At 36.0% G+C, this 27,146-nt stretch overlaps 1 protein-coding gene across 2 annotated transcripts in view; it reads left to right on the top strand.

Moving 5' to 3' along the window:
- The first annotated feature begins 76 nt into the window (after positions 1 to 76).
- The window catches only part of NYAP2 (neuronal tyrosine-phosphorylated phosphoinositide-3-kinase adaptor 2), a 206,152-nt gene continuing 179,082 nt past the window's right edge, over positions 77 to 27,146 (top strand). For both annotated transcript variants that reach the window (XM_006763405.2, XM_006763408.2), the window contains exons 1-2: positions 77 to 668; positions 8,261 to 8,498. In XM_006763405.2, coding sequence (XP_006763468.1) covers positions 8,278 to 8,498 — 221 coding nt within the window. In that variant the 5' untranslated portion in view covers positions 77 to 668; positions 8,261 to 8,277. The remainder of the gene's footprint in view (positions 669 to 8,260; positions 8,499 to 27,146) is intronic.

Below are 27,146 nucleotides of genomic sequence, written 5' to 3' on the forward strand. Positions count from 1 at the left end.
GGGGGAGGGAAGAGAGAGAATGAGAGCTGGTTGTCACGGGGGAGGGACCATGCCACAAGCTAGGCTGCTCCAAACCTTCTGTATGTAAGTGGCAATGAGAAAGAGCATCTTTTTGGCTGAAAGGAGACATTTAGAGAGGATGTGGCTGATTTTTTGTTTTTATTTATTTTTGTCTTCACAGAATATAATCAAATGAGACACCTTAGCCAGCCTGGGTGATTGCTTCGAGTCTTGTAATCATCTGTGTAGCAAAGTGGGTAAAATCATTCAATTTCTTCCCTGCTGGACCTGGAAGGAGAGGGGCTGTGTGTTCATCCCCACCCATTAGCTATGCCCTCTTTTCTCTGAATGTCGATTTAAGGAAGCAAACACCTGTATTCTGCCACCATACCTTCCTAGAAAACTTTGAAGACCATTTTTATCTGATAGGAAGAACCTCAAGAATGCTCTGATCTCTAGTGATGAAGAATCTGGGAGTGGACACTTTCCCCATCCAGATACAATGCACTTTAAATGAAGAAAAACTGAGCTGAACTACAAGTCTGTTTCCTATGGTGCTGGATTACTCCTCCAGAGCTGCCCTGACATCCACCGTGCAAGAGGGCTCTGACAGACACAAGTCACCTACTGATTGTTGCACTTAACTCTCCCTGGGGACTTACATTTTGGTATGTATCTCATTTTTCAGATTCTCTAAGCATGCTAATTGAATCCAGCACTAAGTACACCACGCAATCTGGTTATGAAATGGGATGGATTTTAGCTGGGGATACTTAATGCTGAAGTTTGCATGTCTTATGAGGTGGAGCAGAAATAAAGCCACAGAAAAGGCATTCGGGGCTTTAATGAGCCAGAGGCTATTTTGTACCCTCTTGCCCACTTAGTTACATGACCACAGAAATGGTTAAACTAGAAATTCATTAGTAAAATAAGCCATGTTGAATTATTAAAAGCATGGAAAATATTTTCAAGGGTATTAATTGACATTCACGTGTGCATGCTGGCTATTTATCTGCTATTCCTTATCATAAATATTTTACAACAGTCTCTTGGCATATTTGTGTCAGCCCAAATGTATTTTCTCAAAAAGACACTGTACCGAGTAAAAATTAGAGAAACTATTAGACATACATTAAAGCTGAAACTGCTTTTTCCTAACTGACTAGACATAAATGTTTTTGAGAAACATTTAAAGTTGCTTTGCTAACAAAGAACTGGATTTTTCTTTCTAAATATAGGCAAGGAATAAGGAAATCCAATTGGAGAGTTTACACGATGTAGTTTTGGTCCCTTTAAGATGCAAAAATTAATGACCAAGTGGAGTGGAATAGTAACTGTAGGACAAGAGTGAAAATCAACTCCTTTCCTAATTCTTCACATTTAAAACAATGCTGCAGTTTGCTTCTATATTGCCAAGTAGTAAGCAAATTAATATGAGAACATGCGAGCTGAAATTATTGTATTTTTCTATGGAAAGTGCAACATATGTTTGCCAACTCAGAAAAGAAGGGAACTCCGTGAAGGAAATTGACACTTCTGAAAATTAATGAAAACAGACCTGAGAGAAATATTACAACTTCACAAGGAACTATAGAGAAGCCCAAGGACTTGAAACCTCTGCAAAGTTTAGAGGGGGATATGTAGAAATCCTATACACCAGGAGACTGGCTATTGTTCGAAATAAGAAATTAGTCATAGGTTCCCAATTCAATTAGATGATGTGCATTGTAGCTCCAGTCAGCAATTTATTATACTGACTATATCTACTTAGCAAATACTGCCTTGCATGCATCTGGAAACTGTTGGCTGAAGTCTCCACAAAGTGCCTCGGCCATTGACATTTCACAGGAATCCTTACTATTCCTGGTAATGGGCAATCTTTAAACGATGGGCAAGTTGCACCATGACAACCTGAAGGAATTTCCAATTTATGATGTTCCTGCATTAACGTCATCTATGCTCATTTTACCCATTTTAGGAAGGGAGACAGTGGTGAAAAACTCACTACAAAGAATCTGCTTTCTGAGAAAAAAGCAATCAGTGTTTTTGTAGTTACTTCCACAAGCTCTCTTGGTTTTAACTCTAATATTTCCCATTGTGGGCAGAACAGCTGCATTTTGATGACAGTGAGAATGAGAAAATGAGTGTGGCAGTTTGTGGGGTTGAGGGTAGGATTTCAAGCACAGTCAAAGTGAAATTACAGGACATAATTTTGACAGGTTATAAGATTTGAGCAGAAAAACAATTTTGACATGGTTTACATGGTTATAGATTATAAGCAAGCAATCTAGTTGGTTGATTTTGTTTTATGTGAAGTCAGCAAATTTTAGAAATTCATTTGCATACATATTTACATATGTATATGTATCCTGATTATTTAAAAACTTATAATATTTTCACAATGTGTTTTTAACTTGGTTTGAGTACATGCAAAAAATTGTAAAGGTCTTTATCTCCTAATGAACAAAAGATACATTAAAAATTGCCTGGGAAAACTTTTATTTGGATGAATTTGCACTATAGGCCAAAGTAGGATTCTTTATCTCAAAGAAGATTCAGTTATTGGAGTGGGAGGGAAAATCAAATTTTAATAACTCAAATTGTAATAACTTCTTCACAGCATTGAGACAGGTGTGGTTTGGAAACTTCAGAAATAACTAAGAGGTGGAGACCAGAAAACTTTATCTTGTGCAAATAAAATACAACACATAAATGTGAAATGGAAGTAAAATGTCTAGGCTTTCCTACCAGGAAATTTATTCCCTGTATGTATCTTGTTTTTGTAATAAAACATAATAGCATTATAATAAAGGCACAAAATAAACTTCACCTTATTTTAGCTATCATATTAACTTATAGGGTCCTTTGTGCCCTTAAAATTAAGAAGCTTTTCATAGAACTCAAAGAATTGGAGAGCAGTTCTCTCCCAAAACAAGTGGTTTCTCTCCCTCTACCATTTAGTGGATGTGAAACATGACTGGATTAATGGAGATTTTATAACTTATTGTCTTGGAAAACCAAAGTTTTAGACAGAGAGCCACTCAAATTCAGAAATTCCAAGTAAACACTTTAAGAAGAAAAAAAGAACCAGCACCCATGGGGATCAGTGGACCAATTCACAGATGATACTGATGTACTAGGAGCCTGCTTTTGGTAAATGGTGGTGAATGGTGGTGTACACACTCTGTGAAGTGAGTGTACACAGCCTTAGAGAAGCCTGTACTTATGGAGCAAGAGTGGCTGATCTCACAATACATAAAATTACACTGACAGAGAAATTGGTTCTGAATTTTAGGAGAAAAATATTTTAAAATCTTAATATTTATTTGACCCTTTTGCACATCTTCAACAAAAGCCTGTAATTAGTAAAACATCTTCTGCACTATGAGGAAGCCAATCTTGACATCAGTTAGTGCCACATTAAATATGTTTTGGTAAGTTGAGGCCACAAAAAAGTGATTCCTTAATCTACAAAGGAAAAACCCATATACATGCATGATCTTTAAGTTTTTGCATGCACTGATTTTTTAAAAATGTGCTCCTATTTTTTTTCTTTAATGCTCAAAATCATGTAGTGTCTTAGCTTCTTGAGTTCCTTGGATGCAGATAGTGGCTACAGAAAGAGAATAAAATAACTGATATTTTATGTTTCCATAGGTTCCATTTAGATATCCTTATGTTTATTTTATGTTCAACATGTATATGTTCTAGATAGTTTGATTACAGCTCTCAGCTCAGCATTGAAAGGTATAGTGATGGTTTTACACAAAAAGAAAAAGAAATGGTTAATTCAATTAAAAAGTAAAATGTTTAGTGTTTTTAATATAACCTTAGTCCAGCCAGTGTAAACTGATATATCTTAGCTGAGTAGAATGACATTTCAAATTTTGGAAAGTGTCACGATATCATACAAAGTTTTGTTTAGGAAGGGTGTGGTCAGCAGGATATAAATACATACGTGAAATAATAAAATAAAATAAAACTGAGCCTGTAGTGCTTAAGCCCACATCTGTAGCTTTTATAAGAATGGCAGTGATTCTAAATACAGTAATTCAGAAATTAAATGAGAGGAATCTTACAAATGCAGACTATAACTGGAAAAAAGAGTAAAGTGAAGATGTGAAGTTATCTGTGATTTGTATGGGAATTCTGATCTTTGTCATTTTAGGTGCTTTCCCAGGAGAGTCCCTGACACTAATTTTAAATATTGGCCACAACTTCAAAAAAAAATAACACACAAAAAATCTTACACTATTTGAATCAATGTTGTACATTCCAAAGAAAACATCTGTGCCCTGTGGATGATGACTACAGATGTCAGCTTTCAACCAGTACTCTAGGGGGTGCTAAAATGTCTAATTTGTTGTGAGCAGAATTGGCTGCAGACATGTACTAGTTCAAATAAAAGGGCTGAATATAGAAACTCAAGCCATTTCATTGAATTTTGCCCACTCTGTTGTCAAAAATATCCCATGAAATAATTTGAGGTCTAGTATGGTAGATTGATTGATTGATTGATTGATTGACTGACTAATTGTGCTATATCTGAAGATGCTATCTGAAGAAAGGGGTCCATTTGCTTTTTAAGTATAGTTTTCTAAGTTGCTGACTTTAGGAATTAGATGCCCAAGTCACACCTTCATAAAATACTTGTACATAGGATTTTCATTCAAAAGCCAGAAATAAACTTGATTTAATATCCGACAGTCAAAATGCAGCCAAGTTTTTAGTGGTAAAGACAACATACCTTATTTAATATCCATCTTGCCATAAATATAACTTTTTGAAAGATAAACAGATTTATGACCCTACTTGTCTGTTGGGTTCTCATTTCAGGGAAATTGTAGCAGTTGTAATGAGGTAGATACTTAACGTATGGTTCACTTTTCTTTAGTGAAGCCATGAACCTGCTCATTCAGAGTTCAAAGACACGAGAAACACCTTTTAACTTGAAAAGGTGGAAGCTAAATGTTTGAAAGAGGGGATGAGTTTTGTGGTTCAAGTGCCCCCAGATTCTTATTTTCTTGACGTGGAATATGGGGCAGAATGGATAAGTGGTCTGTCCACATGTATTTGGTTAGTGAGCAAATCAGCTAAGGCCTTTTACAGCCTCCATATGTATACCTGTAACTAAGACAGTTGAACTGCACTAAACATTCTATTGACTAAAGTTTCAAAGTAAAAATATGTTTATTGTGTTTATTACTAAACACAATTTTGGTTAAGAATTGTAAAAAATATCTAATAATTATGGTCACATTTCTTGAACACTTACATGCATTTTTTAACTGAATCCACACAATAATGTAAGGAGGTAAGTGTTATTCCTCCACAATTTACAAAACTTGGAAACTAAAGCTTAAAGAGGTGAATTAACTTGCACTAAGTCGGAGATCTAGAGGTAGTCTAGTTGGTATTTTCAGGTCATGCTGCTCAACTTTTCAGCACTGCTCTTCAGGCCTGCCTCACTGCCCACCCTGCTTCCATTCCAACTAGGTTTTACATGCAGAGAAGGAAGAAGAAAAGGGTGATCGTGATGCTTAAACATTGGTAGGGTCCAAATTCATTTTTAATCTTAATTTTTATTTTTGAACACTAGATGTAATTGTTGAAAAGGTTTTTGTTGTGCGTTCTCAAAAATAGTGGCCATACACCATGACAGACTAGTAAATATCAGCTCTGCCACCTGAATTGGTGCCCGTGTCCCACTGTATTGAAATTGTTCATTCATTGAGTCCCCATACTGTAGTGTGAAAGTACAGCGGAAGACAATTCTGCCTTTATCAGTGGTTGATTCACAACAGGTGTTCAGCACATACTTGAATAAAGAAAGTATCGTAGAATCAAATACTTCTCTAGAACTAGATGATGTATGCCTTCTCACAAACATTGATTCAATTTTCATTACTCTGAAGTTTTACTAGGTTTTATGTTTGATTTTCATCCCCCAAATGTTCTTCTCAATTAAAAAAATCTTATAATACAACTTTCCATAGTATAAATATTTCATGCTACTATTATGTAATATTTTCTCAGGATAAACATAATTTAAACTCCAGCCAATTTGCAAGGCCACTTAGGAAGATAGCTAATTTTCAGAGGTACACAATTAACCCTGTTGATGTGTAGTATATATAATCTGTATGAAGAATCGCTGCTGTCATTGGCATTGTGAAGAAAATTTAAGGGAAGAAATAAAAAGCTCTGGATAATTCCTTACACAATGAGAAATATATAATTCTGTTCGAGGGCAGCTTGGGAGTGATCATCTTCTACCCTGAGGGCATTATCTATAGCATTCTTGTAATACTCACTTGGTTTGCTTAACTATGGTAGAATTAATTCCATAATGTTATGCATACCTTTTTTTATCCAGGCACACCAGTGCTGAAGTCCTTGGTAGAAGTGAATTTTCAATAATGGCTATGCTTTAACTCCCTGAGAAACATGTTCTTGTATTTTTCCCTGAAAATTGCAATCATTTGTAGCAGTAATTTTCTATTATTCTGTGTGTCCACCATTTAAGCATCTAATCTGATGGACTGATATTAAAATACAATTATGTTAGATAGTTGGAATTAAAAGACCATTTTATTTGCCAGCCCATTATGGCTTAAAACCAAATCAAACATAGTAAAACTTAACATAAAAAATCATGAATCAACCAATAGCTCTTCTATTCTCTAGATTCAACAACTTCATAGAAATTAGAGACTATATCATTAAATTCAATGTAAGTTTCAAATAACATATGGATTGACTGGCAGCTAAAATTCTAATAAACTGTGATAAGAAGCGAAGTTTCCATAGCTACAATCCAGGTTATGGAACATGATTATACTCCTAAAAAAATCAGAATAAAAATGATTTGTAATGGCAGAAATAAAAGTCTATGACTTCAGCATTGGATAGTTGGGCTAATGTTTTACAAATATTTTGTAGCCTTTTGAAGAAAGTAAAAAGATGTAAAGATAACATATAATTTTTAAATAGCCAACTTTCCCCCCTGTTAATTGATTTTTGCTTTAGATTTTCTAATCTGACTCAATGACACCAATTTCCTATACTACAATGACTATGCAATTGAGGACATTAAGCTTTATTAAGCTAGAAAGGTAGAATACTTACCTTGCCTGTAATTAATTAAACTTAAGTTCTGTTTTTGATTGATTAAAGCATAATTTCTCCATTCTCTGGCTTTATTGATTTCTGTGATTCATTGGATACCTTATCTTCAAGGCATGATGATTTGCATAGCATGCTGGTCAGCCACCCACTCATTCATCTATACTCATACATACATTCGAAATTGCTATTGCTGCCAATCTTCCTCCTACACTTTTATTAGAATAAAATTAGCTAACATTATTCCATGTTTACTATTGTTTAACTCCATGCTAAGTTCTTTACAGCCATCATGTCTCTTAGTCTTCCCATTAGCACGTGGTAGGAGAGCTTATTCCTATCATTTTATAACTAAGCGTTATATATATTGGTTCAAAGTCCTATGTTGTTGTTTTGATTTGATTTTGGTTTTCAGTAATCCTTTCTGTGGCTGAGGTTTTTAAACCTTCATGTAGAGATGATAATCAGAGTTGTCACTGCTTGGATTTCCAGACTGGTCAGGATTAACATGGGCCTCGTGAGTTGTCATATCAGGCCTCCATAGAGAACCATTCTGAAAAATAATGAGCATCAAAAGGAATTGTTGCCAAGACAAATTATATTAGAAATGTGTATATCTTTGATGACTTCTATCTTTTTCTTGGATAGTTCAGATTCAAGTAAACTTAATTTAAAATGTAAGGAAAACACACATGATAAAAATGTTTCTTCCAAATAATTATATAATTTTATTTTAAATTGAACAGTAAAGCCTTTACGGTGATCGGAAATAAATGAAGCTTTGTTCATCTATGTCTTGTTGGTATGCAAACACATTTTTGTGAAAGAAAGATATGACTCTAATTACATAAACCAATTGTTTATCTTCAGGTACTTCACTATATTTGCAGCCTTATGTTACCTTTCAGTGCAAAACCTTTGTTGTTTTTCCTGCTAAGTTGGTTACTTTGAGGAACTGTTTGGTACTCAGGCAACATTAATTTCATATTTATAATCAAATATTCTGATAGTTTATAATTTCTAATGAATCATTATCTCCAAATTGATTCTACCATAATCATTGGAGTTTGGGGGCTGATATGATATTAAAGGCAATAAACAGAACCGTGTGTCCCCATGTCTTCTCATGCTGCAGGGAGTGTTCCTTTTTACATGAGATCTTCCAAGATGATGAGTTCTAATCCTGAGGAAGACCCTTTGGACACATTTCTCCAGTATATTGAGGATATGGGGATGAAGGCCTATGATGGCTTGGTTATTCAGAATGCGTCGGACATCGCTCGAGAGAATGACCGCTTGAGGAATGAAACAAACCTGGCCTACTTGAAGGAAAAGAATGAAAAACGACGAAGGCAAGAAGAAGCAATAAAACGGTAAGTATAAATAAAAGTGTTCTGAGTTTTGTACATGCAAGAAAATCTGTGAGTTGTGTAAAGGCTGTGATGTCATCACCTGGTTGAGAAAGGGACGTTGAAAGGTAGACTCTATGAGACAAAGTGAAAATGGCTCCTCAGCTATGACAAAAGCATAATTCATCCTACTGACAGGAGCCTCATGAGTTACCAAAAGTTATTAATTTGAGTGTTGTGCTTGTGGAGATGCAGATGGGATGGGGAGATAATCCAGTGTCTTCTAAATAAAAGTTCATACTGAACAGTCTCTTGATTAAAGCCCAAGAGAACTCACAACACTTCAATAGCTGATGCTTGATGACAATTCTCACCTTTAACAGGTTCTGTTTATAGTTCTTACCTTATGATAGAGTTCATCTTATCTCTAGATGATAAAAAGACTCATCATTGTTTAGAATTATGTGAACCTCTAAAGACCAGTAAAACACTCAGTGTGTGCGCTCTGTATAGAATTTTATGATTATTATAGCTCTCACCTGCTACCAAGTATCCGAGGTTTGTTCAAATGAAATGACTTTTGTGCTGCAAAACCTACCAGCTACAAGTCAGGGAGCACTAGATTGCAGCTTTCAAAGTGAGGCTACGTTTCCTAGGGCACTGAGACCAAAAGAAATATAGACATCTTTTCATTTTTCAAAAGAATATTACTGTGTGTGTGTGTGTATGTGTGTGTGTGTGTTTTAAGGGTCACAGGTAGAGACATGTATTTGATGAAGTTCTATTTCTTCAATGGAGACCACTTACTAAGTGCATAGATGCAGAATTTAGATAATTAATCCATATCTATTAGCTGAATAAATGAATCGTAATAGTGAAGCTATTTTGATAGTTAATGGGTTTTAAAAAAATAAAATTTAGCAGTAATGCTTTTACTCACTCTCTGTGAACATTATGATATTTAGGAAAATAAAATATTATTTTAAGGAACTGTTCATGCTCATAAAGAAGCTATGTAAGGACGCGCCACTTCGATTATTTAATTACAAAGAACGCTTATGAGAAGTGTACTGCCAGAGATGCCAGCCTTATAACCACCTGTTGTAAGAGAATTCTAAGCAGAGTTCAATGTATTCCATGAAGGGAACAAGGTAAAATGTATGGACCAAGGCAAAGATTGGAAGGATGTAAGTTCAGACTGGTAGTGGGCCACCAGCTAATGTGGCCTTATAAACTCTTATGTTTTATTTTGAAGGAGAAAAACATTCATAGAAGTTTTTAGCAGAGGTGTAACATGACCTAACTGAACATTTCACAAGGATTATTGTTTTCTTTGCATTGAACAGATGGGTGGGGCATAGTTGAATGCAAGAAATCCAAAGAGAACGCCTTTGCAATATTTTGGGTGAGAAATGATGATGGTTTGGACTAGGTGACATAAAATGATCAAATTATGGGCATCATCAGGATTTTCTAATTGATGAGATGTAGGTATTCAGGAAGAGAAAGAAATTAAAGATGGTTCTCAAGTTTGTTTGTTTGTTTTTGACTTTGCTACATTGTGTTTTTTCCCCCTGAACAATTAGTAGAATGATGTTTCCACTTAATGAAATAATCAGAACTAGAAGACAAGTAAGTTTGGGTTAAATGGTGGGGAAATAGGAACTCAGCTCTGGCAAGCCAATTTTGTAAGCCTTTTTAGATATCCAAGTGGTGAATTCTGAATAGGTGGTTGGATCCAGGATTCATGATGGAGATCTAAGCTGGTGTATAAGCATCATATGCTAAAGAGCTAACAAGCATGAGCCTAGTTGAGAATACCTAGGACCAAAAATTAGATAAGGATAAGGGCAATAGGAATTGTTCCTTGGGCCACCTGACTGCTTACTTGAAAGGAACAGTAGAGAATCCAGTAAGAACAGGCAGTGGAGAGGAGAACAACCACAAAGGAGTGACATTTCTGAGTAAAATGACAAAAGTGATTAGAGAAGAGAGAGTGTGTGTGTGATGTAACAGACTAAATGTATTGAAGCCTGATAATTGACCACTGCCTTTTACCACACTGGTGTTGTTGACTGGAGCAATTGCTTTGGAGGGCTGGGGGGAAAATCATACTAGGATTGCGTTCATGAAAAAGTGGGAAGAAAGGAATTGAAACAAAATATGAAGAACTACCTTAAAGACTGAGTTCAAAAATATTTAAAAAACATGAAGGGTAGTTGAAGAAGGAAGTAGGGTTTATGGTGAAAGCTAATTTTTCCAGTGTTTTTTCTTTAACAAGAGAAGAAAAACACCTTATTTAAAATACTAATATGACAATAGAAGGGGAAACACTAAATATTTATGAAAGGAAAGGAAAATTATTGTAATTATGTCTTTGAGTAGCTGGGAAAGGATGGGATCTATAGTATCTCAGATAAGAGCATATGCTATTTGGCCATTGTGGGAGAAGGGATGTCACAATGTGTGGATGACTGATGAATACATGAATGATTAACCCTGCATAGAAAGGCCTCACACCTGGCTCATCATATACCAAACACCATTTTATTATTGTACTCATACGTGTTATATGTGCCTGGAATTGAAGGATGCTGTAGTGTTTTGCTATCAATACCTCTTCCCATGGATTCCTATAATCTCCCTCAAATATTTTTCTGGAAGCCTAATTCAAAGTGCAAATATCTTTGGAAGGGAAAAAAATACTAGGAAAGCCTCCTAAATTGTGGAAACTTTTTAAATGTCTTTCATTTTTAAAAGCAGAACCCATGTACAGCATGAGGACATAGCAGTCTCTGGAATGGTTGGGGGAGGGGTTGTAGAGAAAAATGTCAAAGGAGCCAAATGTTTGGTGATTGGACAGGAGGAGAAGACTAAAGTGCATGTTTTATAACAAGCCTGGCGGTGTGTACTCAAGTTGTCCCATCTCAGTAACCATCGCAATGTCCAAATTCAATTTAATTTTGTTCATATGGTGGCCAGTATCCTGAGGTTCTGGCATAAAATAATATGTTAAAATATATAATAATCGTCTATATTATAGAAATCTTCACAGTATATTTTTAGAATTGCTTCAACATTCCCAATAAGAAATTTATTTTTAATATTTTTTAAAACCCCATAACAAGATTCTGGTCACACAGGCATTTTAGGGTTTCAGGGATGACAACAGAAGCAGATACCCTCATCTAAATTCCACAGGTATTTTAATATTTTTAACATGCAATTTATGTCAAGTTGTAGAGGAAATTCAACGTGACATTAATGAACACAGTCTAATCAATTAAAATTCTTTATCATGTCTGCAAACGCCTTCTTTAATATATAGTATGATTTAATATATAGGATACAAATGCTGGAAATGTAAGGATGGGCATGTTTGACCTTGAAAAGGCATTGATGATAATTCTCTGTGAAATATGCCAGTTGCAATTTCAGAAATGTGCAAACTGCCAAGGATTGCTTAAAAAATGGAAATAGGATTTCGTATGATTGACCTTCTGGATCACATATGTGCTGAAATGCCTTTTGTGCTGAAGCTGAGAAGCTTAGAACACTGAGCTCTTCGAAAAAGAATATCCTGCCATAGCTGGTTTGGCTCAGGAGTGTCAGCCTGTGGACTAAAGGGTCCCAGGTTCGATTCCAGTCAAGGGCACATGCCTGGTTTTCTGGCTGGATCCCCAGTGGCATGCATGCAGGAGGCAGCCAATCAATGATTCTCTCTCATCACTGATGCTTCTATCTCTCCCTCCCTCCGCCTTCCTCTCTGAAATCAATGAAAAGTACATATTTTAAAAAAGAATATCCTCAGTGTTCTAAGTCACTTAGGCTTTCTAAGCCCAATTCCTTATTTCTGAACTAATTTGAGCCACATGTCAATATAAACCTTCTTGTTTCTTCACTTTCTCTTCTCAAATGAGATTTTACCAAAAAGACTTGTGGGTGAAAAATTCTAAATAAATAAGAAGACACTGTTAGTATTTTTCTTAACAACTCCAAATAAAAATTGGCGAGAAAGAGAGAGAAAGGCTTAAAAGAGAAAAGTTAATGGAGAATAAAAACTTGTTTCAATAGCTCATCATTTCTGCTATTTTAAATCCTAATGGTTTTGTGCAGGCACTGTTAAATGAGATTACTTTTTATTAAAAGCCTATATGAAAACAAATGCACATAACGTACAGCTTTGAACAAGTGAGCTCCTTTTAGATGGGTTACAAAACCCTGGTTTGTTGGATGTGTCTAGGTGAAAAGGGATGTTTAAGAAAAAGGGAAGATGGGTATATTGAACCATTAACTCAGCACAAGCACCAGTCATTAAGAAGGAAGCAACTGGTCAACGAGAACAGAGTCTGGTCATAAACAACCTATAAGGCAATATCTGTGTGCACCTGTGAACATAAGGCCTGATGTAGAGATTCACTGTTTACAGGTAACGCCTTGTTTACATTATCAAATAAGGATGCTCACTGTGGAGGATGGGCAATCAAAAGACCATCTGGTATACCAAAATATGCTTAAGTTTGAGGTTTCCTTTAAAGTAAGTTTTTCTTTCTGGATTCTGAAACTAGTCTCTTCACTGTTTCATTTTACATATGCCATAGTACAGTGGGGCCCTGACTTACGAGTTTAATTCGTTCCGTGACAGAGCTCGTAACTCAAATTACTCGTATGTCAAATCAATTTTCACCATTACAATGACATGTGATGCTGGGCTGATGTTGTGGCATTCACTGTGACGTTCTCTGCCAACTAGCAGTGGGGTATCTGAAGCTGGCTTGTAACCCGAATTTTAGCTCGCAACTCAAAGCAAAAAATCGGCTGAGAGACGGCTCATATCTCGAAAAACTCGTTAGTCGGGACACTCGTAAGTCAAGGCCCCACTGTATCTTAAAAACTATACGGTGGTTAGCAAAGGGTAAGAGGGGTAGAGGGAGGTAGACAAAATTTTCCTAACTTTATTAACCAATGTCAACCCCAATAAATTCAATAAAATTTTAAAAATACGGAGCCCAGACAGTATGGTTCAGTGTTTGATCATCGACCTATGAACCAGGTCATGGTTTGATTCCTGGTCAGGGCACATGCCTGGGTTACAGGCTGGATCCACAGTAGGGGGTGTGCAAGAGGCAGCCGATCAATGATTCTCTCTCATCATTGATGTTTCTATTTCTCCTTCCCTCTTCCTTCCTTTATGAAAATAAAATAAAAATGTATTAAAAATAAGAAGACAATAAAAATACAAAAAAATATTTCTTAAAAAATAGCTATAAAATTTGTTCCCAGTACATGTCTTTCTGAGTATGTTTTCTAATATAGGGACGTGCTACGTTTAATTTTTCTAGTGAAACAAATGCTACATTAGTGAAATACTCTCAAACATTGCAAGTCTGGAAGACAGCTCTTGACTTTAGCAAAGTGGTTCTGACACAAAGGACTACTTAGGCTGATTAGGAATGTCTCTATTCCCTGTGGATACCCTCAAGGGATCTATATGAGGTTATATTTCCTCTTTAAAAGTGACAGTCAGAAATGGAATTAGATTATGTACAGCTCCTTTAAATATACATGCACTTGTATATTAGTATGGATACTTTGAAGCTATTTATATTAGAAGGTTTCAGTATTTCCTTTATTCAAAGAGAAACAAAGGATGACTAGAGTCCATTGGTCAGACCATAGAGGAAAAAGAAGTAAACATAAAAATAAAGTGTTTACTTATCCTTTATTAAAACATTGCTACCTCAAAAGTCAATTTTTATGATACCAAGGTTTGAATTGGTTAACATTTTAAGTGATTACTCAAAAACACAGTTACAAAGAGCTCAGGTGAAAGATGTTAACAGTGGTATAAATCCTCTTTAGATAGTGATGGCTTCTAGAATCATACTCATTGTTTCAGAGAATTTATGGGGGGGGGGGAACTTATTCAAGTGCATTTTAGATGTATCCATTCAGTGCAGCATGAATAGCTACTTTGGTCACAAATAGATAATATTATCATTGGGTTTGTGTTAATTGGAGGCATGCAGAAAAATGAAACACACTATTTGTATATCAAAAGAAATGGTAAAGCACCATTACTCAGGTTAAGTGAGGACAGTTAAATGAACCAGCATTCAGAAACACAACTTGGTCAACTTTTAGAAATACCATACATTTAGCTATAGTACCTATGCTTAGAGCACAGAAAACAAACCCTAAAAGCCTTCAACCATACTTGTATGTAGAACTAAACTCAAATCTGCTGCCTGTCAGGGTCTTGCTGGAATGAATCAGCTGATCTGATCTGATGTGAATTTCTGACCTAATTTTGCTGTAGGACTCAGTGCTTAGGCAGAGAAAGCAAGGTTAATGTGCTGATAAGTGGGCGAGATTAAACAGCAGACAGTATTTTAACAAACCTCTCTAATTTCAGCTTCCTCTTGTGTTTGTGATTAATTCCAATCACTTTTCTATTAGTCGTTTCAGAGGACCACAAGCTGCTTCGCTTGTTTTTATGTGAAAATTGTGCGTCTGAATTTTCTTTTTTTCCCCCAAACTGAACAAGATATCTAAGTATTGGAGTAATATTGGTTGCAATAGCAAATGCATGGGGAGATTTTTAATCATAGAACCATATGATTAGAAGAGGGAATTCAATAACTCATCTTGTCCATCCCTCACTAACTGCTCTTTATTAAGCCAGAAGCCAAATGTAGAAGGCTGATCCTAAATGAATTGATTTATTAAAAGTGTTCTATTTTTTTCCAGTGCTGGTGGGGAAAGTTAATATTAATGAGCATATATCTAAGGACACCACTTATGCTCATAAATATTAACTGTCTCCACTAAGCCTAAGGACACAACATTTGTCCATTTTGGTTGTTGTGCCATTTCACCTTGTAAATCAAAACGAAGCCTGTCCCTGGCCTGTTGTTTTCAGTAAGGGTCACTTCAGTGCTAAGATATTTAATACAAACTAGCATTCATCCATTGACAATTCCCATTGCGTCTATATTTGGAATAGGGGTGATTTAGTCTTTTCATCCAGTCACCTGCCAGGACAGAGTAGAGGCCACCTGTGGAGGGACCTTTAATGGCTCAGGTTAAGGTAAGGTTCCTGCTTCTTTTCATGGAGCTTTTTAGAGCTGTTTACACTTTTGCTTGTTTCCACTTTAATTACATCCCAGACCTAGCACTGACCTTTTCATTTTAAGAAGCTCAGTGTCTGTTCCGTAGCTGAAATAGACAGATGTTGGCAAGAGGAGGGGCTTTTCAGAACATAACCCCATATGGGCTGTCAGTCGGCATCAGAATTAAGCCCTTTTTATGCTGAAGAAATCGCAGCAAAGAATGGAAATTCTAAACATCCGAACGTTTGACAACGTGAATGATTGAAAAGAAGCCCATTGGAAAATTTAAGGTAATGTTTCTTTTAGAAGTAGTGTTAAATATTTAGAGATGGTTATAAATCAATGGAGCTATAGTTTTCCATCTAGGCTGTTTCTTATACTCTGCAGGCTATCAGAAGATATTCTCAATCTGTAAACATGGCCTTTGTAAGATGTTAAAAAACCCAGATAAGGGAAAGGAATTATTATGGAGCAAGACGATGAGTCAGGGGATTTTTTTTTAAAACTACTAAAAATGCAGTATGGCTCAGAGAACACGTCTAATGTAACAAATGAAGCTGCTGGAGTAGAGACTCAGCATGCTAATGAAATAGCTCCAAGGTCTCTGTCCAACTTTGAGGTAGCCTGGAGAAAACATCGTCATCCTAAATTTATGGGTCACCTTGAAATTAATTTTAATCATGAATCGATAAAAGGAAAATCAAGCTCCCTCCCCAAATGAATCTCTGCTCAAAACACATGTCTCTGGTTGAAAGTTATTCTTAAAAACATTCATATTTGGAAATGCATGACAGAATATTCATGTCCATGCTAGAATATGAATATAACCAGCCTTCCAGGAAGCAGGGGAAAATAACTCTATTTTGAAAAGCACTTTTGATAAACTGTACAAGGAAAATGCTTTAAAAAGAAAAAGACCAGCATTTAAAATCCATTACTTTAATTAGTAAATTGCATTTTAGTCTTTGATTGGAGGCTAAGTGTACCACTCAGCATATCCTGACTTTTGAATAAGAAATTAAGTGGTTCAACAATGAAGATAAGCATTACCAAGGAGACTTCTTAATTTCCTATTAGGCTGAGGTTTATAGGTGTTGTATAGCTCCTTTGTTTCCGTACAAACCTATGCAGTTTTTCACAATTTATGATACATCAGGCACTGTAGGTGCTTAGGATAAAGCAATGAACAAAAGAGTAAATAATGTTTGCTTGCCTTTGTAGGATTTACAACTGGTGAGGGTGGGGTTAGGGAGACAGACAACAAACAAACAAGTAAAGTATATCATAGGTTAAAATGTGATGAGTTTTTATGAAAAAAACTAAACTAGGGAATGGGAGTTAGGGGTGGGGAGAGAGTTTAACTTTTGATAGGTTTGGTGAAGAAAAGGCTCAGTGAGGATGTGACATTTGAGTAAAGACCTGAAGTAAGCAAGGAAAGAACCATGCAGATGTCCAGATGACAAATGTCCAGGAAAAGGAATGTCCAGGGAAGAGGTCCTAGGTGGGAGTATTCCTGGAATGTTGGAGGAAATGCAAGGTCATGTGGCTGGAGGTAGAAAATGAGCAGAGGGTTAGAAGATCAGGTCAGAACAAATGGGGTCAGATCTTGTCAGGTCATGGCAGTCACTGGCTGTCATTCAACTGAGATGAGAAGTCACTCAGTTTGGAGAGGAAGAATGCTATGTGACTTCTGTAAGTAGAAGGCAGATCATTCTAGTTGCTGTGTGGAGCATCAAGGGCAAGGGACTTCGGTTGTGAGGTTATAAGAATAATAGTTCGGAGGGAAGACGGTGGCATGGACCAAAGCAGCAGCACTGGGTGGGGAAGTGTGTGGTGGAATTGGAGAGACATTTTAAAGGTAGAGATGACAGCATTTGGTGATGGATTGGATGTGAGGTGTGAGAGCAAGATAAAAGCATGGAATTCCAATAACAGATGGGAAAGGCGGCAGAAGGAGGGCTTTGGTGACAAAGGTTCTGCACATTTAGAGTCTGAGATGTCTCAGGCTTCCAATGCTTTGTGATGTGTAAGAATTTCATGTTTTGTATTTGATAATTTGTAGGTATAAGGTTGAATAATTTTATAGAAATGTGAAACACTTTTTAAGACCCTAAAGGTTATGCACACATTTTAAGATTGGAGAAATATTTTTAAATAAATATTTATCCAGAATGGGGCAAGAATGTAGATGAATCACAGCAAATGAACAAGTGCCTGGAGGTCTCTGCCTCTGTGCTCAGCTAGTAGAGTCAGTGATCTTAATTCTAAGAGGCTACACGTTCCACACTCGTAGACACTTTCCAGTATAGGGCAAAGATAACAGTTTTAGTCCTGGAATCTGAGAATCATGGTAAAAGGCAGAGGTAGGCCCACAAAACACTTGACATTTTAAAAAAATGTTCTGACAATGGGTAGATGTAACTATTAGCATTGGTAATATTCACTTATGCTCTTTTTGCAATGATGGAAATATCATTTTTTAATTAATACACATTGGACATCATTTCCGTACTTGAGTATTCCAAAACCCTGTAGATTATTGCCCAATAATAAAATGGAAATTGAGAAGAACAGTATCTGTGGGGGTACAGGGGAGTGTAACTGAGTAGCGAGAGAATCCTGGTGTCTGGGCAAAAGGTGGGATCAGTTTCTTTTACTCCTAGCTTCAGTGAGACCCATAAAATGTGCCTTAATTTTTAAAGTTAAGTTTAATCATTTTTCAGTTAGAAATAATATGCATTTTGTTGCATTAAGAGAAAAAAATGGTGCAACACATGTGGGTCAACTAGTGGACTAGCCAACAAGTATAGCTTGTTAGAATCAGTAGCTGTTATTATTATTACTAGTATTGATTTTACTGCCATTGTCTTTATTACCTTTATCTTCATCACACAGTGTGTTTATATTAATAATGACATAGGGCACGATGTCCAAAAATATTTTACCTTCATTTTGGATAGAAACCAACACAAGGAAAGAAATGGGATTATTTGCTTTAAGCATTTGGAAATAACGTGTGTATTCAGTCCTCAACAGTGTATTTCTTATTTTATCATTCTGTCATTTTCTCCATGTACACATATTTTTGTTTTTGTCTGCTAAAACAGTTAAAATTATACAAGGGCTGAGAGAATTTTGGCATATGAACAGATGAAAAAATGCAATAATTGGTCATTTTACTCTTAATTATTAAACTGGCTTCCAAGAGCAGAGAAGCTGTCTCTTGTGCATAGCAAGTTTTACAACATTTGTCCAATCAGATTGCATCACCTCACTTAGTGCACTGTCATTGGGTGTCCCGAGGGAAAAGGAAACAGGCTGGCACAGCATGTGATATTACAAATGCAATTCATTAATCCATTTCCAGATACGTTCATGGAACTATCCTGCAAGGTCTCCCTCTTGGCATAGGAGCTGCTAAATATTTATTCTTTTCATGGAAATGAATACCTTCTGTGAGCATGCCATGACGTTTAAGCTAAAAGTAAACAGAGAAAGAAATAATGAATCATATCTACTACCACACACACACACACACACACACACACACACACACACACGAGATAACAGTCTAAAATGATTTTTTAAAGAAATATGCTGTGTGGCTTGACTTTTCTTCTAGAGAGCAATGTGTTTTCCACTCTGTGGTGCAAATGCTATTTAAGTTTCAGCTTTGTATTGGTTTGAGGATACTGGGAAAGGCTGGGCCCACAATAACCTCTAACACTGTGTATGGGAAAGTGTGCTTCTTTCTTACATACTGCTCAATGTGGTCATTGTAACTCTCTATCCAGCTCTTCTTTCAAAAGGAACCAAAATGCATGGAGAAACTTGAGCCTTTAGAATTTTCCTAGAGTGATCCTTAATCTCCTAGGATGCTTGATGTTTGACTGTCACATATACTTTAAAAATTGCTTGAATCCTTTTATAATATATCATTGAAATAGTATTTGTTTAGAAGAGAAATGACAAAACAGGACTGGAAATCACTTGCCAAGTAAGTCATTGCATAGATCATTGTATTTTTTTTTAATTTTTATTTTTTAAATGTATTTTATTGATTTTTTACAGAGAGGAAAGGAGAAGGATAGAGAGTTAGAAACATTGATGTGAGAAAAATATTGACCAGCTGCTTCCTGCACACTCCCTACTGGGGATGTGCCCGCAACCAAGGTACATGCCCTTGACCGGAATTGAACCTGGGACTCTTCAGTCCACAGGCTGACGCTCTATCCACTGAGCCAAACCGGTTTGGCTGCATATATCATTTTAAATAAATATTCTTTCAGAGGCTAGTATTTTCTTTAATTTGAGGGAGATGTGATATTTTTTACCAAAAAAATAACAGTAATAGAGAAATTAAAAAGAAACACAAGGTAATGAGGAGGAAATGTCTTTATAGTGATCAGAGTACATATGGATTCTTCTCCCAGGAGAAAGGGGATATTTTCTTTTTTATCCTTCTCCCCCACCAGCTATGAAATTATAGAGTAGTGAGTGTTTGATCAGGGTGAGACTAGAATCTGAAATAATTTACCCTTATGTTACTTTTAAAGTGTTTTAGAAAAAACTCATTGTAATTAATGTAAACCATTCTCTTTTACGTATTGGCCTCTGGGTAATTAAACAAAGGGTTAAAAGATGAGTAGCTTGTGATTTTCTCTGGATTTTTTACTGAGCCCTGTTTGAAGTCCCCAGACCTCGCAACTCCAAACTCTCAGCAGATCAATACAAATAAAATATCCCATTTAGAAAAAAGAAAATCATTGTGCTTTAGACTACCTGTTAAGATAGAGGACATGTGCGGGGGAGAGGGGTAGGGGGTAGGGGGGAGGGGAGGTTGGGGAAGGTCAATTGGAAAAAAGGAGACATATGTACTACTATTTGTAACACTTTAAACAATAAAAAAATAATAAATAACCCTAAAAAACGATAGACACAGTCGTTCATCTCTAGAAATTATTTCAAATATCAAATTTTATTCTTAGATTTTTTTCTTCTTTTCCATATGATTTTACTTTTACTTCTTCTTAATAACATCGGATTCTAATTCATTTCCTTAGTTCCTATCTTCTGTGATACTCTTCAATTCCAATCTGGTGTGTGTGTGTGTGTGTGTGTGTGTGTGTGTGTGTACGTGCACACACACATACGCTCTATTTATCTTGTGCTCAATTATTCAAAAAGCCTAGGTATTTAAAATAAAAACAGAGAAACACATTTTCAAAACATGGTACATGGTTCAACAGATTATATGGGATAAAAGAGATGGGGGAGAGGGACAGAAAAGGACTACCCAGTAAAAGCCTTTTTAGCAAATCATACTGAATCTCATTAATAAAGAATACATCCAGTAAAGCTGCCCCATCAATCTGCCATGTGCATTAGTGATGTGTAGTCCAATTCCAGTAGATAAATTGTTCCCTAAGTGTTGGTCGGCTGCCACTCAAACCACAATACTAATAATATGTGCCATGCTGAATATCCCTTGACTCAGAAGGAATTTTTTCACAGGTAAAGAGGAGGAATGATGTCTGTCTGAATGAACACCATCACAGCAAAACAAAACAAAACAAAACAAAACAAAACAAAACAAAACAAAACAAAAACAAAAACCTCATCATTGATGTTTCTATCTCTCTCTCCCTCTCCCTTCCTCTGAAATCAATAAACAAAACAAAACAAAACAAAACAAAAACAAAAACTATTGATAATTGGAGAGGTAAGCAATAGACAAGGACATTGTGAACCAATCTACCAAAAATATCGTGTAATTCAGCCACGATACTCCAAAGTGTCAGCTAAAAATACAGCCAGAAAAGTGTAATCAATACAGAGCTTGCAATGTCAGATGAGAGCATTGCTGTGGTGTGGAGATACCAGTCATGGGAAAATAGGCACAGGGCAAGGAATATAAAGGGGAGGGAGAAACAAGAGTAACTAAATACTTCCATGAATATTTAAATTACAGTATCTTAGTTTGGTTTCTACCCACGAACAATTCTATTTTGTGACAGATACCATGACAAATTTTCTTCCCCAGGGGTACTGTTGGAAGCGTTCATTATTATAAAGAGATACTTTTTAAAGTTGCAATATAACATGCCTTCGTGAAGCTCATGAGTTTGAGTTGACACCATGTGATTTTTCTAAGGAAGTCCATTGGTTTCACATACGACCTTAACATGAAAGCACCTGCTTTTGAACCCACAGTGGAATGGAAAGTTTTCCATCACTTCTTACAAGATTAAAAATCTTCAAGGAGATGACATGCATGTAAGGGAGCATTTGAAAAGAGGTGGAGACACTAAGCCTGTGCTGTTGTTCTATGATTGCATTGAAGTGGAGGAATAAAGATTAGGATGGTATTGGGTTTTAGGAAGCCGTGTCGCTTGTGGATTTATCATTAATGCAGTGACCCTATCTGCCCAAGCCTTTCCATTTCAATGTGACTTAGAATTCTAAAAAGAAGCCAGCTTAAAGGTGTCAACACAATCCCCTGTGTAAGTTGCCTTCAGCTATAACCCTCTATCTTTAATTTAGCACAACTGGCAATCTTGGTGAGAGACAGACTGTGACTTAGTTAACATGGAAACAGATTGACCTCTGTCACCTGGAGTTGAATGAGAGCTCACTTCAGGCTGAATGACATGTATGAACTATTGCAGGAACAATAGCCTGGGAACAGAATGAAATGGCCTTAGTGAACTTCTGGTGAATGACAGATCCTGTGTATCATGGCCTGATCTTCTCCTAGACAAATATGTGCATGTTTATTTTTCGAAGAAGTGCTTTAATAATGCAAGCATGTTATGTTACCTCCGTCACACAGATAAAACCTTGTTTTAATGAACAAACTCAGACAATCAATCTGATGTTGTGAAGCTATCTCCCTGTGCCAAGTAGGAGCTCTTGTTAGTTTCTGACATGCATGCAACATATTCTGGCAAACAAGTTCTAGTGTGTAATGGAAGCCCTCCTACTTCTAATTCCATGAGCAGTCAGTTTAGTTACTAAAAACCTCATCCTTTTATGACATGAATCATGAAGATAATACCAATGATGGAAATGAATGGTCTTTTTATACAGTTGCCTCAGATGAACATTGGAGACAATATAGTTTCTAAGATACTTGATGAAATGCCATGTCATGCATTTCAGATAAGACTTGATATATCTTCAAGTCAACATTTTGTTTAATTGTTGTTTACATTTATGCCTGAACTTTGGAGACAAGGGGAATTTCCCTTAATCCTTTCAAAGCTGTTAAGACAGATTGGGGGAAAAATGAATATAGGAAATATTATTTTTGTAATAGAACTGATAGCGGGGCAACGAATTAAAATTCTCATCAATATTTTTTCTCAGATATTTGTACTTCATTTTAATCAAACATCACATTTGCACACTTTTTGTAAAAATTCTTCAGCCTCAATTTATATTATTCAAATCCTGATTATCATCTTTGAATGAAGCATATAGCCATTTAAAAAATGCATCCCACCCTTAAATATACTGTAGGAAAAATCTTCCATTGTCTATAGCTTATAAAGTAACGTAAAAATGTAAAAAAGCTTTTAAAGTCTTTTGAGATCTAGAGCTCCAGAATTCTACTTTACCATTATTTTGTTGGAGTCATAGAATAAATATAAAATAAGACTGAAAAAGTAGAAACTATAATTTGAGGGAATTCTAAAGTCCTTAGGCTTGACTTCTGTAGTGTAGACTGGTAAATATAAGTAAGTACATTGACTACTAGTGCACTTACAGTATTTCTATGGCAGATATTTAATTTTGGTCAGGACATAGTACACCTAAAACCAAAGCATTACATGGAAATAAATTAGATATAAAGTAAGGAGAAAAGTGGAAAGGGAGAGTAGAGATAGAAAAAAAATTAGCCAGGTCACTAAAATACCAGAATTTGTTCACTTTTTATCCTGTTCCTGGATTTATAAGTTAGTTGGCAAATGCTTGTTAGGAGTAATCACAAAAGAACCCATGCAGTTTTACAAAGTAGGAGCCTGGCAAATTCATGTCTATGGAATGTCCCTGTCTTCTCCACTATGGAGTCAATGAGAACTGGCTCTAACACAGCTACAGGATAAGGGAGCACATCCATTCATACAAAGAGGTATAGTCAACTGCCTTTCTTGTATGTGAGTGTGTGTGTGTGTGTGTGTGCGTATGTGTGTCCCATTGATAAATTACACACAGAGCATTTCTCACCAGGAATTTATCCAACAAGTCAGGGCACTTTGGTTATTAAATTGTGGTGTCGTGTTAGAAGCCATTAAGCAAATTATTTAGCGCATTCTACTTTAGAAGACAAGGGCACAAGGACAGTATTTTATAACTGGTTAATTCCATTCTGCAATTAAATCCTTGACACATACTTGGAACGAGAAACTTAATGTTAAGGAGAAAAGTAAAGAGGGCTTTCTATTGTTGAGTTTATGTTTGAAAATGAACTTTTTAACAGAGGTCGATCTAACACATTTAAGAGTTGACATCTTCTGCCCTATGGCAGGTTAGAAACTTAGAAACTACCTGTTGTGTAAAGAACAATCCAAGCAGAAACAAATGTGTGGTTTTAACATTTGTTTTATTTTTAGATTTTATACCACCAGTAAAAGTTATATTATAATAGATCTTAGCAGACACTTCAATGAAGATAATTTTGTAGCAAACATTTTTATTTTAAAGAATGAAATGGGGGTCCTATCTGGTTTAGCTCAGTGGATAGAGTATTGGCCTACAATCCAAAGGACCCAGGTTCACTTCCAGTCAAGGGCATGCACCTTGGTTGCAGGCTCCTCCACAGCCCATGTCCTGGTCAGGGTGCATGTAGTAGGCAACCAATCAATGTGTTTCTCTCACATCCATGTTCCTCCCTGTCTTTTCCCTTCTCTTCCACTCTCTCTGAAAAAATCAGTGGAAAGATATCCTCAGGTGAGGATTAAAGCATGAATGAAATTGGGCTAGTTTAATATATAAGTTATATAAATGTTTAATTTTCAGTTTGATGACTGGTTTGCAAGAAAGTGAAATAATTACTGGTATTGTGTGTGTGCGCATGCATGTGTGTGTGTGTGTGTATGTATGTGTGTGTGTGAAAGAGAGGAATATTGAAGTCTGAGCTCAAGTTTAAATTTATTAGAGTGGGCGACATTCATATAAAGAAAGAATAAAAAGGTAGTTTGTTAGGAATGCATTCATAATAACTAAAATAAAAAGAAAATGGTAATGCCCTCTGGAAAATTACCACAAAAGAAATTATAGAGGGACCCCATCCAAACATTAGGTTAGAAGCTATTCCATCTTAAGCTGTAGAAGTAATTCAGAATCTTCAAAGTGCTTCAGATAAATGCAAAGAATGTTTCCAAAACATATTCTCAGTAAAAATATCTTATCTGCCAGCACCGGTTTGGCTCAGTGGATAGAGCAGTGGTGCTCAACCTTCTGGCCCTTTAAATACAGTTCCTCATGTTGTGACCCAACCATAAAATTATTTTCGTTGCTACTTCATACCTGTAATTTTGCTACAGTTATGAATCATAATGTAAATATCTGATATGCAGGATGTATTTTCATTGTTACAAATTGAACATAATTAAAGCATAGTGATTAATCACAAAAACAATATGTAATTATATGTGTTTTCCAATGGTCTTAGACGACACCTGTGAAAGGGTCGTTCGACCTCCGAAGGAGTTGTGACCCACAGGTTGCGAACCGCTGTCCTAGAATAATAGTTGTCCAATTAGTATATTTGCTTGATGTATTGAATAACTAATTGATATTATGAGACCTTATCTACGAATTAATAAGTTAGCAATATAATGTGATTATGGGGGATGCTAAACCCTCACTCTGAAAATATATCATTTGCTTTAACAAAATAATGAATGATTTAACATAAATCTCGAATATGTAAAATTTTTTGGCTTGTATATTGCTTCATTCTTTAGAAGGCAAACAAAGAGACATCAATTAGTATTTGTAAGTTTTGTCTTACTGTGAATGATTTATTAAACCCATTTTGGATAATAGGTTAGAAAGCAGAATTTTGGGGGCAATATTTAAGTAGCAAAGAGATTGTGAAATGAAACAAGTGGCAATGGGCTGGCAACAAACCCCCATTTTATACTTTCCCCCAGATTTATATTAATATATAATCTCAGCTAGTAGGAAAGTGGGTTCTCTGAAATCAAATAACAAGTTGTTGAATTTAGAAAGAGAAACACAACTAGTTTCCTGGTATAACTGAGCTAAATTCTTTCATTTAGTTTAGGGTTTTGTTCGACATAGCAAACAGTTGGGTAATAAAATGGGGAATCTTTGCATAAAAGAAATGGAAAGTTTAAAAAAAACTACTAAAGATCTCTCAACAAAAAAATTGCCTCCATAACACTCTAACTAGATGCATGAATGTTAAGGAACATGCAGATGGGCTAAATTTTCAGTGTTACCAAGATAATCACCATTCATTATTTAATACCTAGTGAATTGTTAACAAATGGGTCATTTTTGTACAATACCAGGTGAGATGCAAATAATGGCCCTCCATTAAACTGTGTGTTCTTAATCAAATGTATTTATCCTCAAAGTATCTCAGTTTCCTTACATAAGCCCACTTTGCCAGATGGTATTGAGGATTAAATGGAATATTCATATTACTAGATGAGGCACTACTCTCCAGTCATAGAAGGTGTGTGGTTCCCCCATAGGTTCAACATCTGCTCATGCTTATATACTTCCCAACATTCGTGACCTTGTGCCTTGGACAAGTCTCTATGTTTCCTTCAGGACGCAGCTCAAGTGGTATCTGTCTGAAACTTTCACTGGTCTTCACAGACATTACTGATTGTTCTATCTTATTTGCTGTCATAGTACTCTTTATAATTCTATTCTAATATTTTACGTATCTTCTGTAATAATTTTCATATATACAAATAAAACTGAACCAAATAACGGTCAGACTTGGCACAGAATCCCATTCAAAAAATAAGAGTTTAATAACTTGGAATTTTTGTAAAGTGATTCAGCTCTTTGCTGGAGTCTCTCAAAGGATAGCCAAGGGGTCATTTCATTTAGAAAACTTCTAACAGTCCCTATGCCGTGCAATTCAGGCTCTCCCTTCCTTTCCCCTCTGTGGAAAAAACACACCACTTTATTGTATGGATCAAGGTAACGTCTCTGGATTTGGGTGGCGGTTGATGGGGAGGCAAGAGAGGTTGATTTTTCTCCCTTCAGTTTTCGTGCAACACCTGAACTTTGCACAAGAAAGCAGTTCCCTCGGGTGGCTTAGCAACATAGCCTTCTTCCTCCTTGGGAAGTGAAGAAGAGAATGAAATTCATAATCATTTGTAGTTTTAAATCTTCATTGTTTGTTCCAATCATAGTTGACTATTCCGTTCTCTTCACTGTTAGATTGAATTCCTTCTCAACATAGGTATAAGGCTGGAGTTTGGAAAAATGACTGAAATTGGATTTCTGAACATTATTCCACAGCTCTGCTTTTGAAGAACCTGCTCCCTCTACCTGAACTTACTCCCGG

Source organism: Myotis davidii, unplaced genomic scaffold (assembly GCF_000327345.1).
Source record: "Myotis davidii unplaced genomic scaffold, ASM32734v1 scaffold575, whole genome shotgun sequence".
In the NCBI taxonomy this organism is placed as follows: Eukaryota; Metazoa; Chordata; class Mammalia; order Chiroptera; family Vespertilionidae; genus Myotis; species Myotis davidii.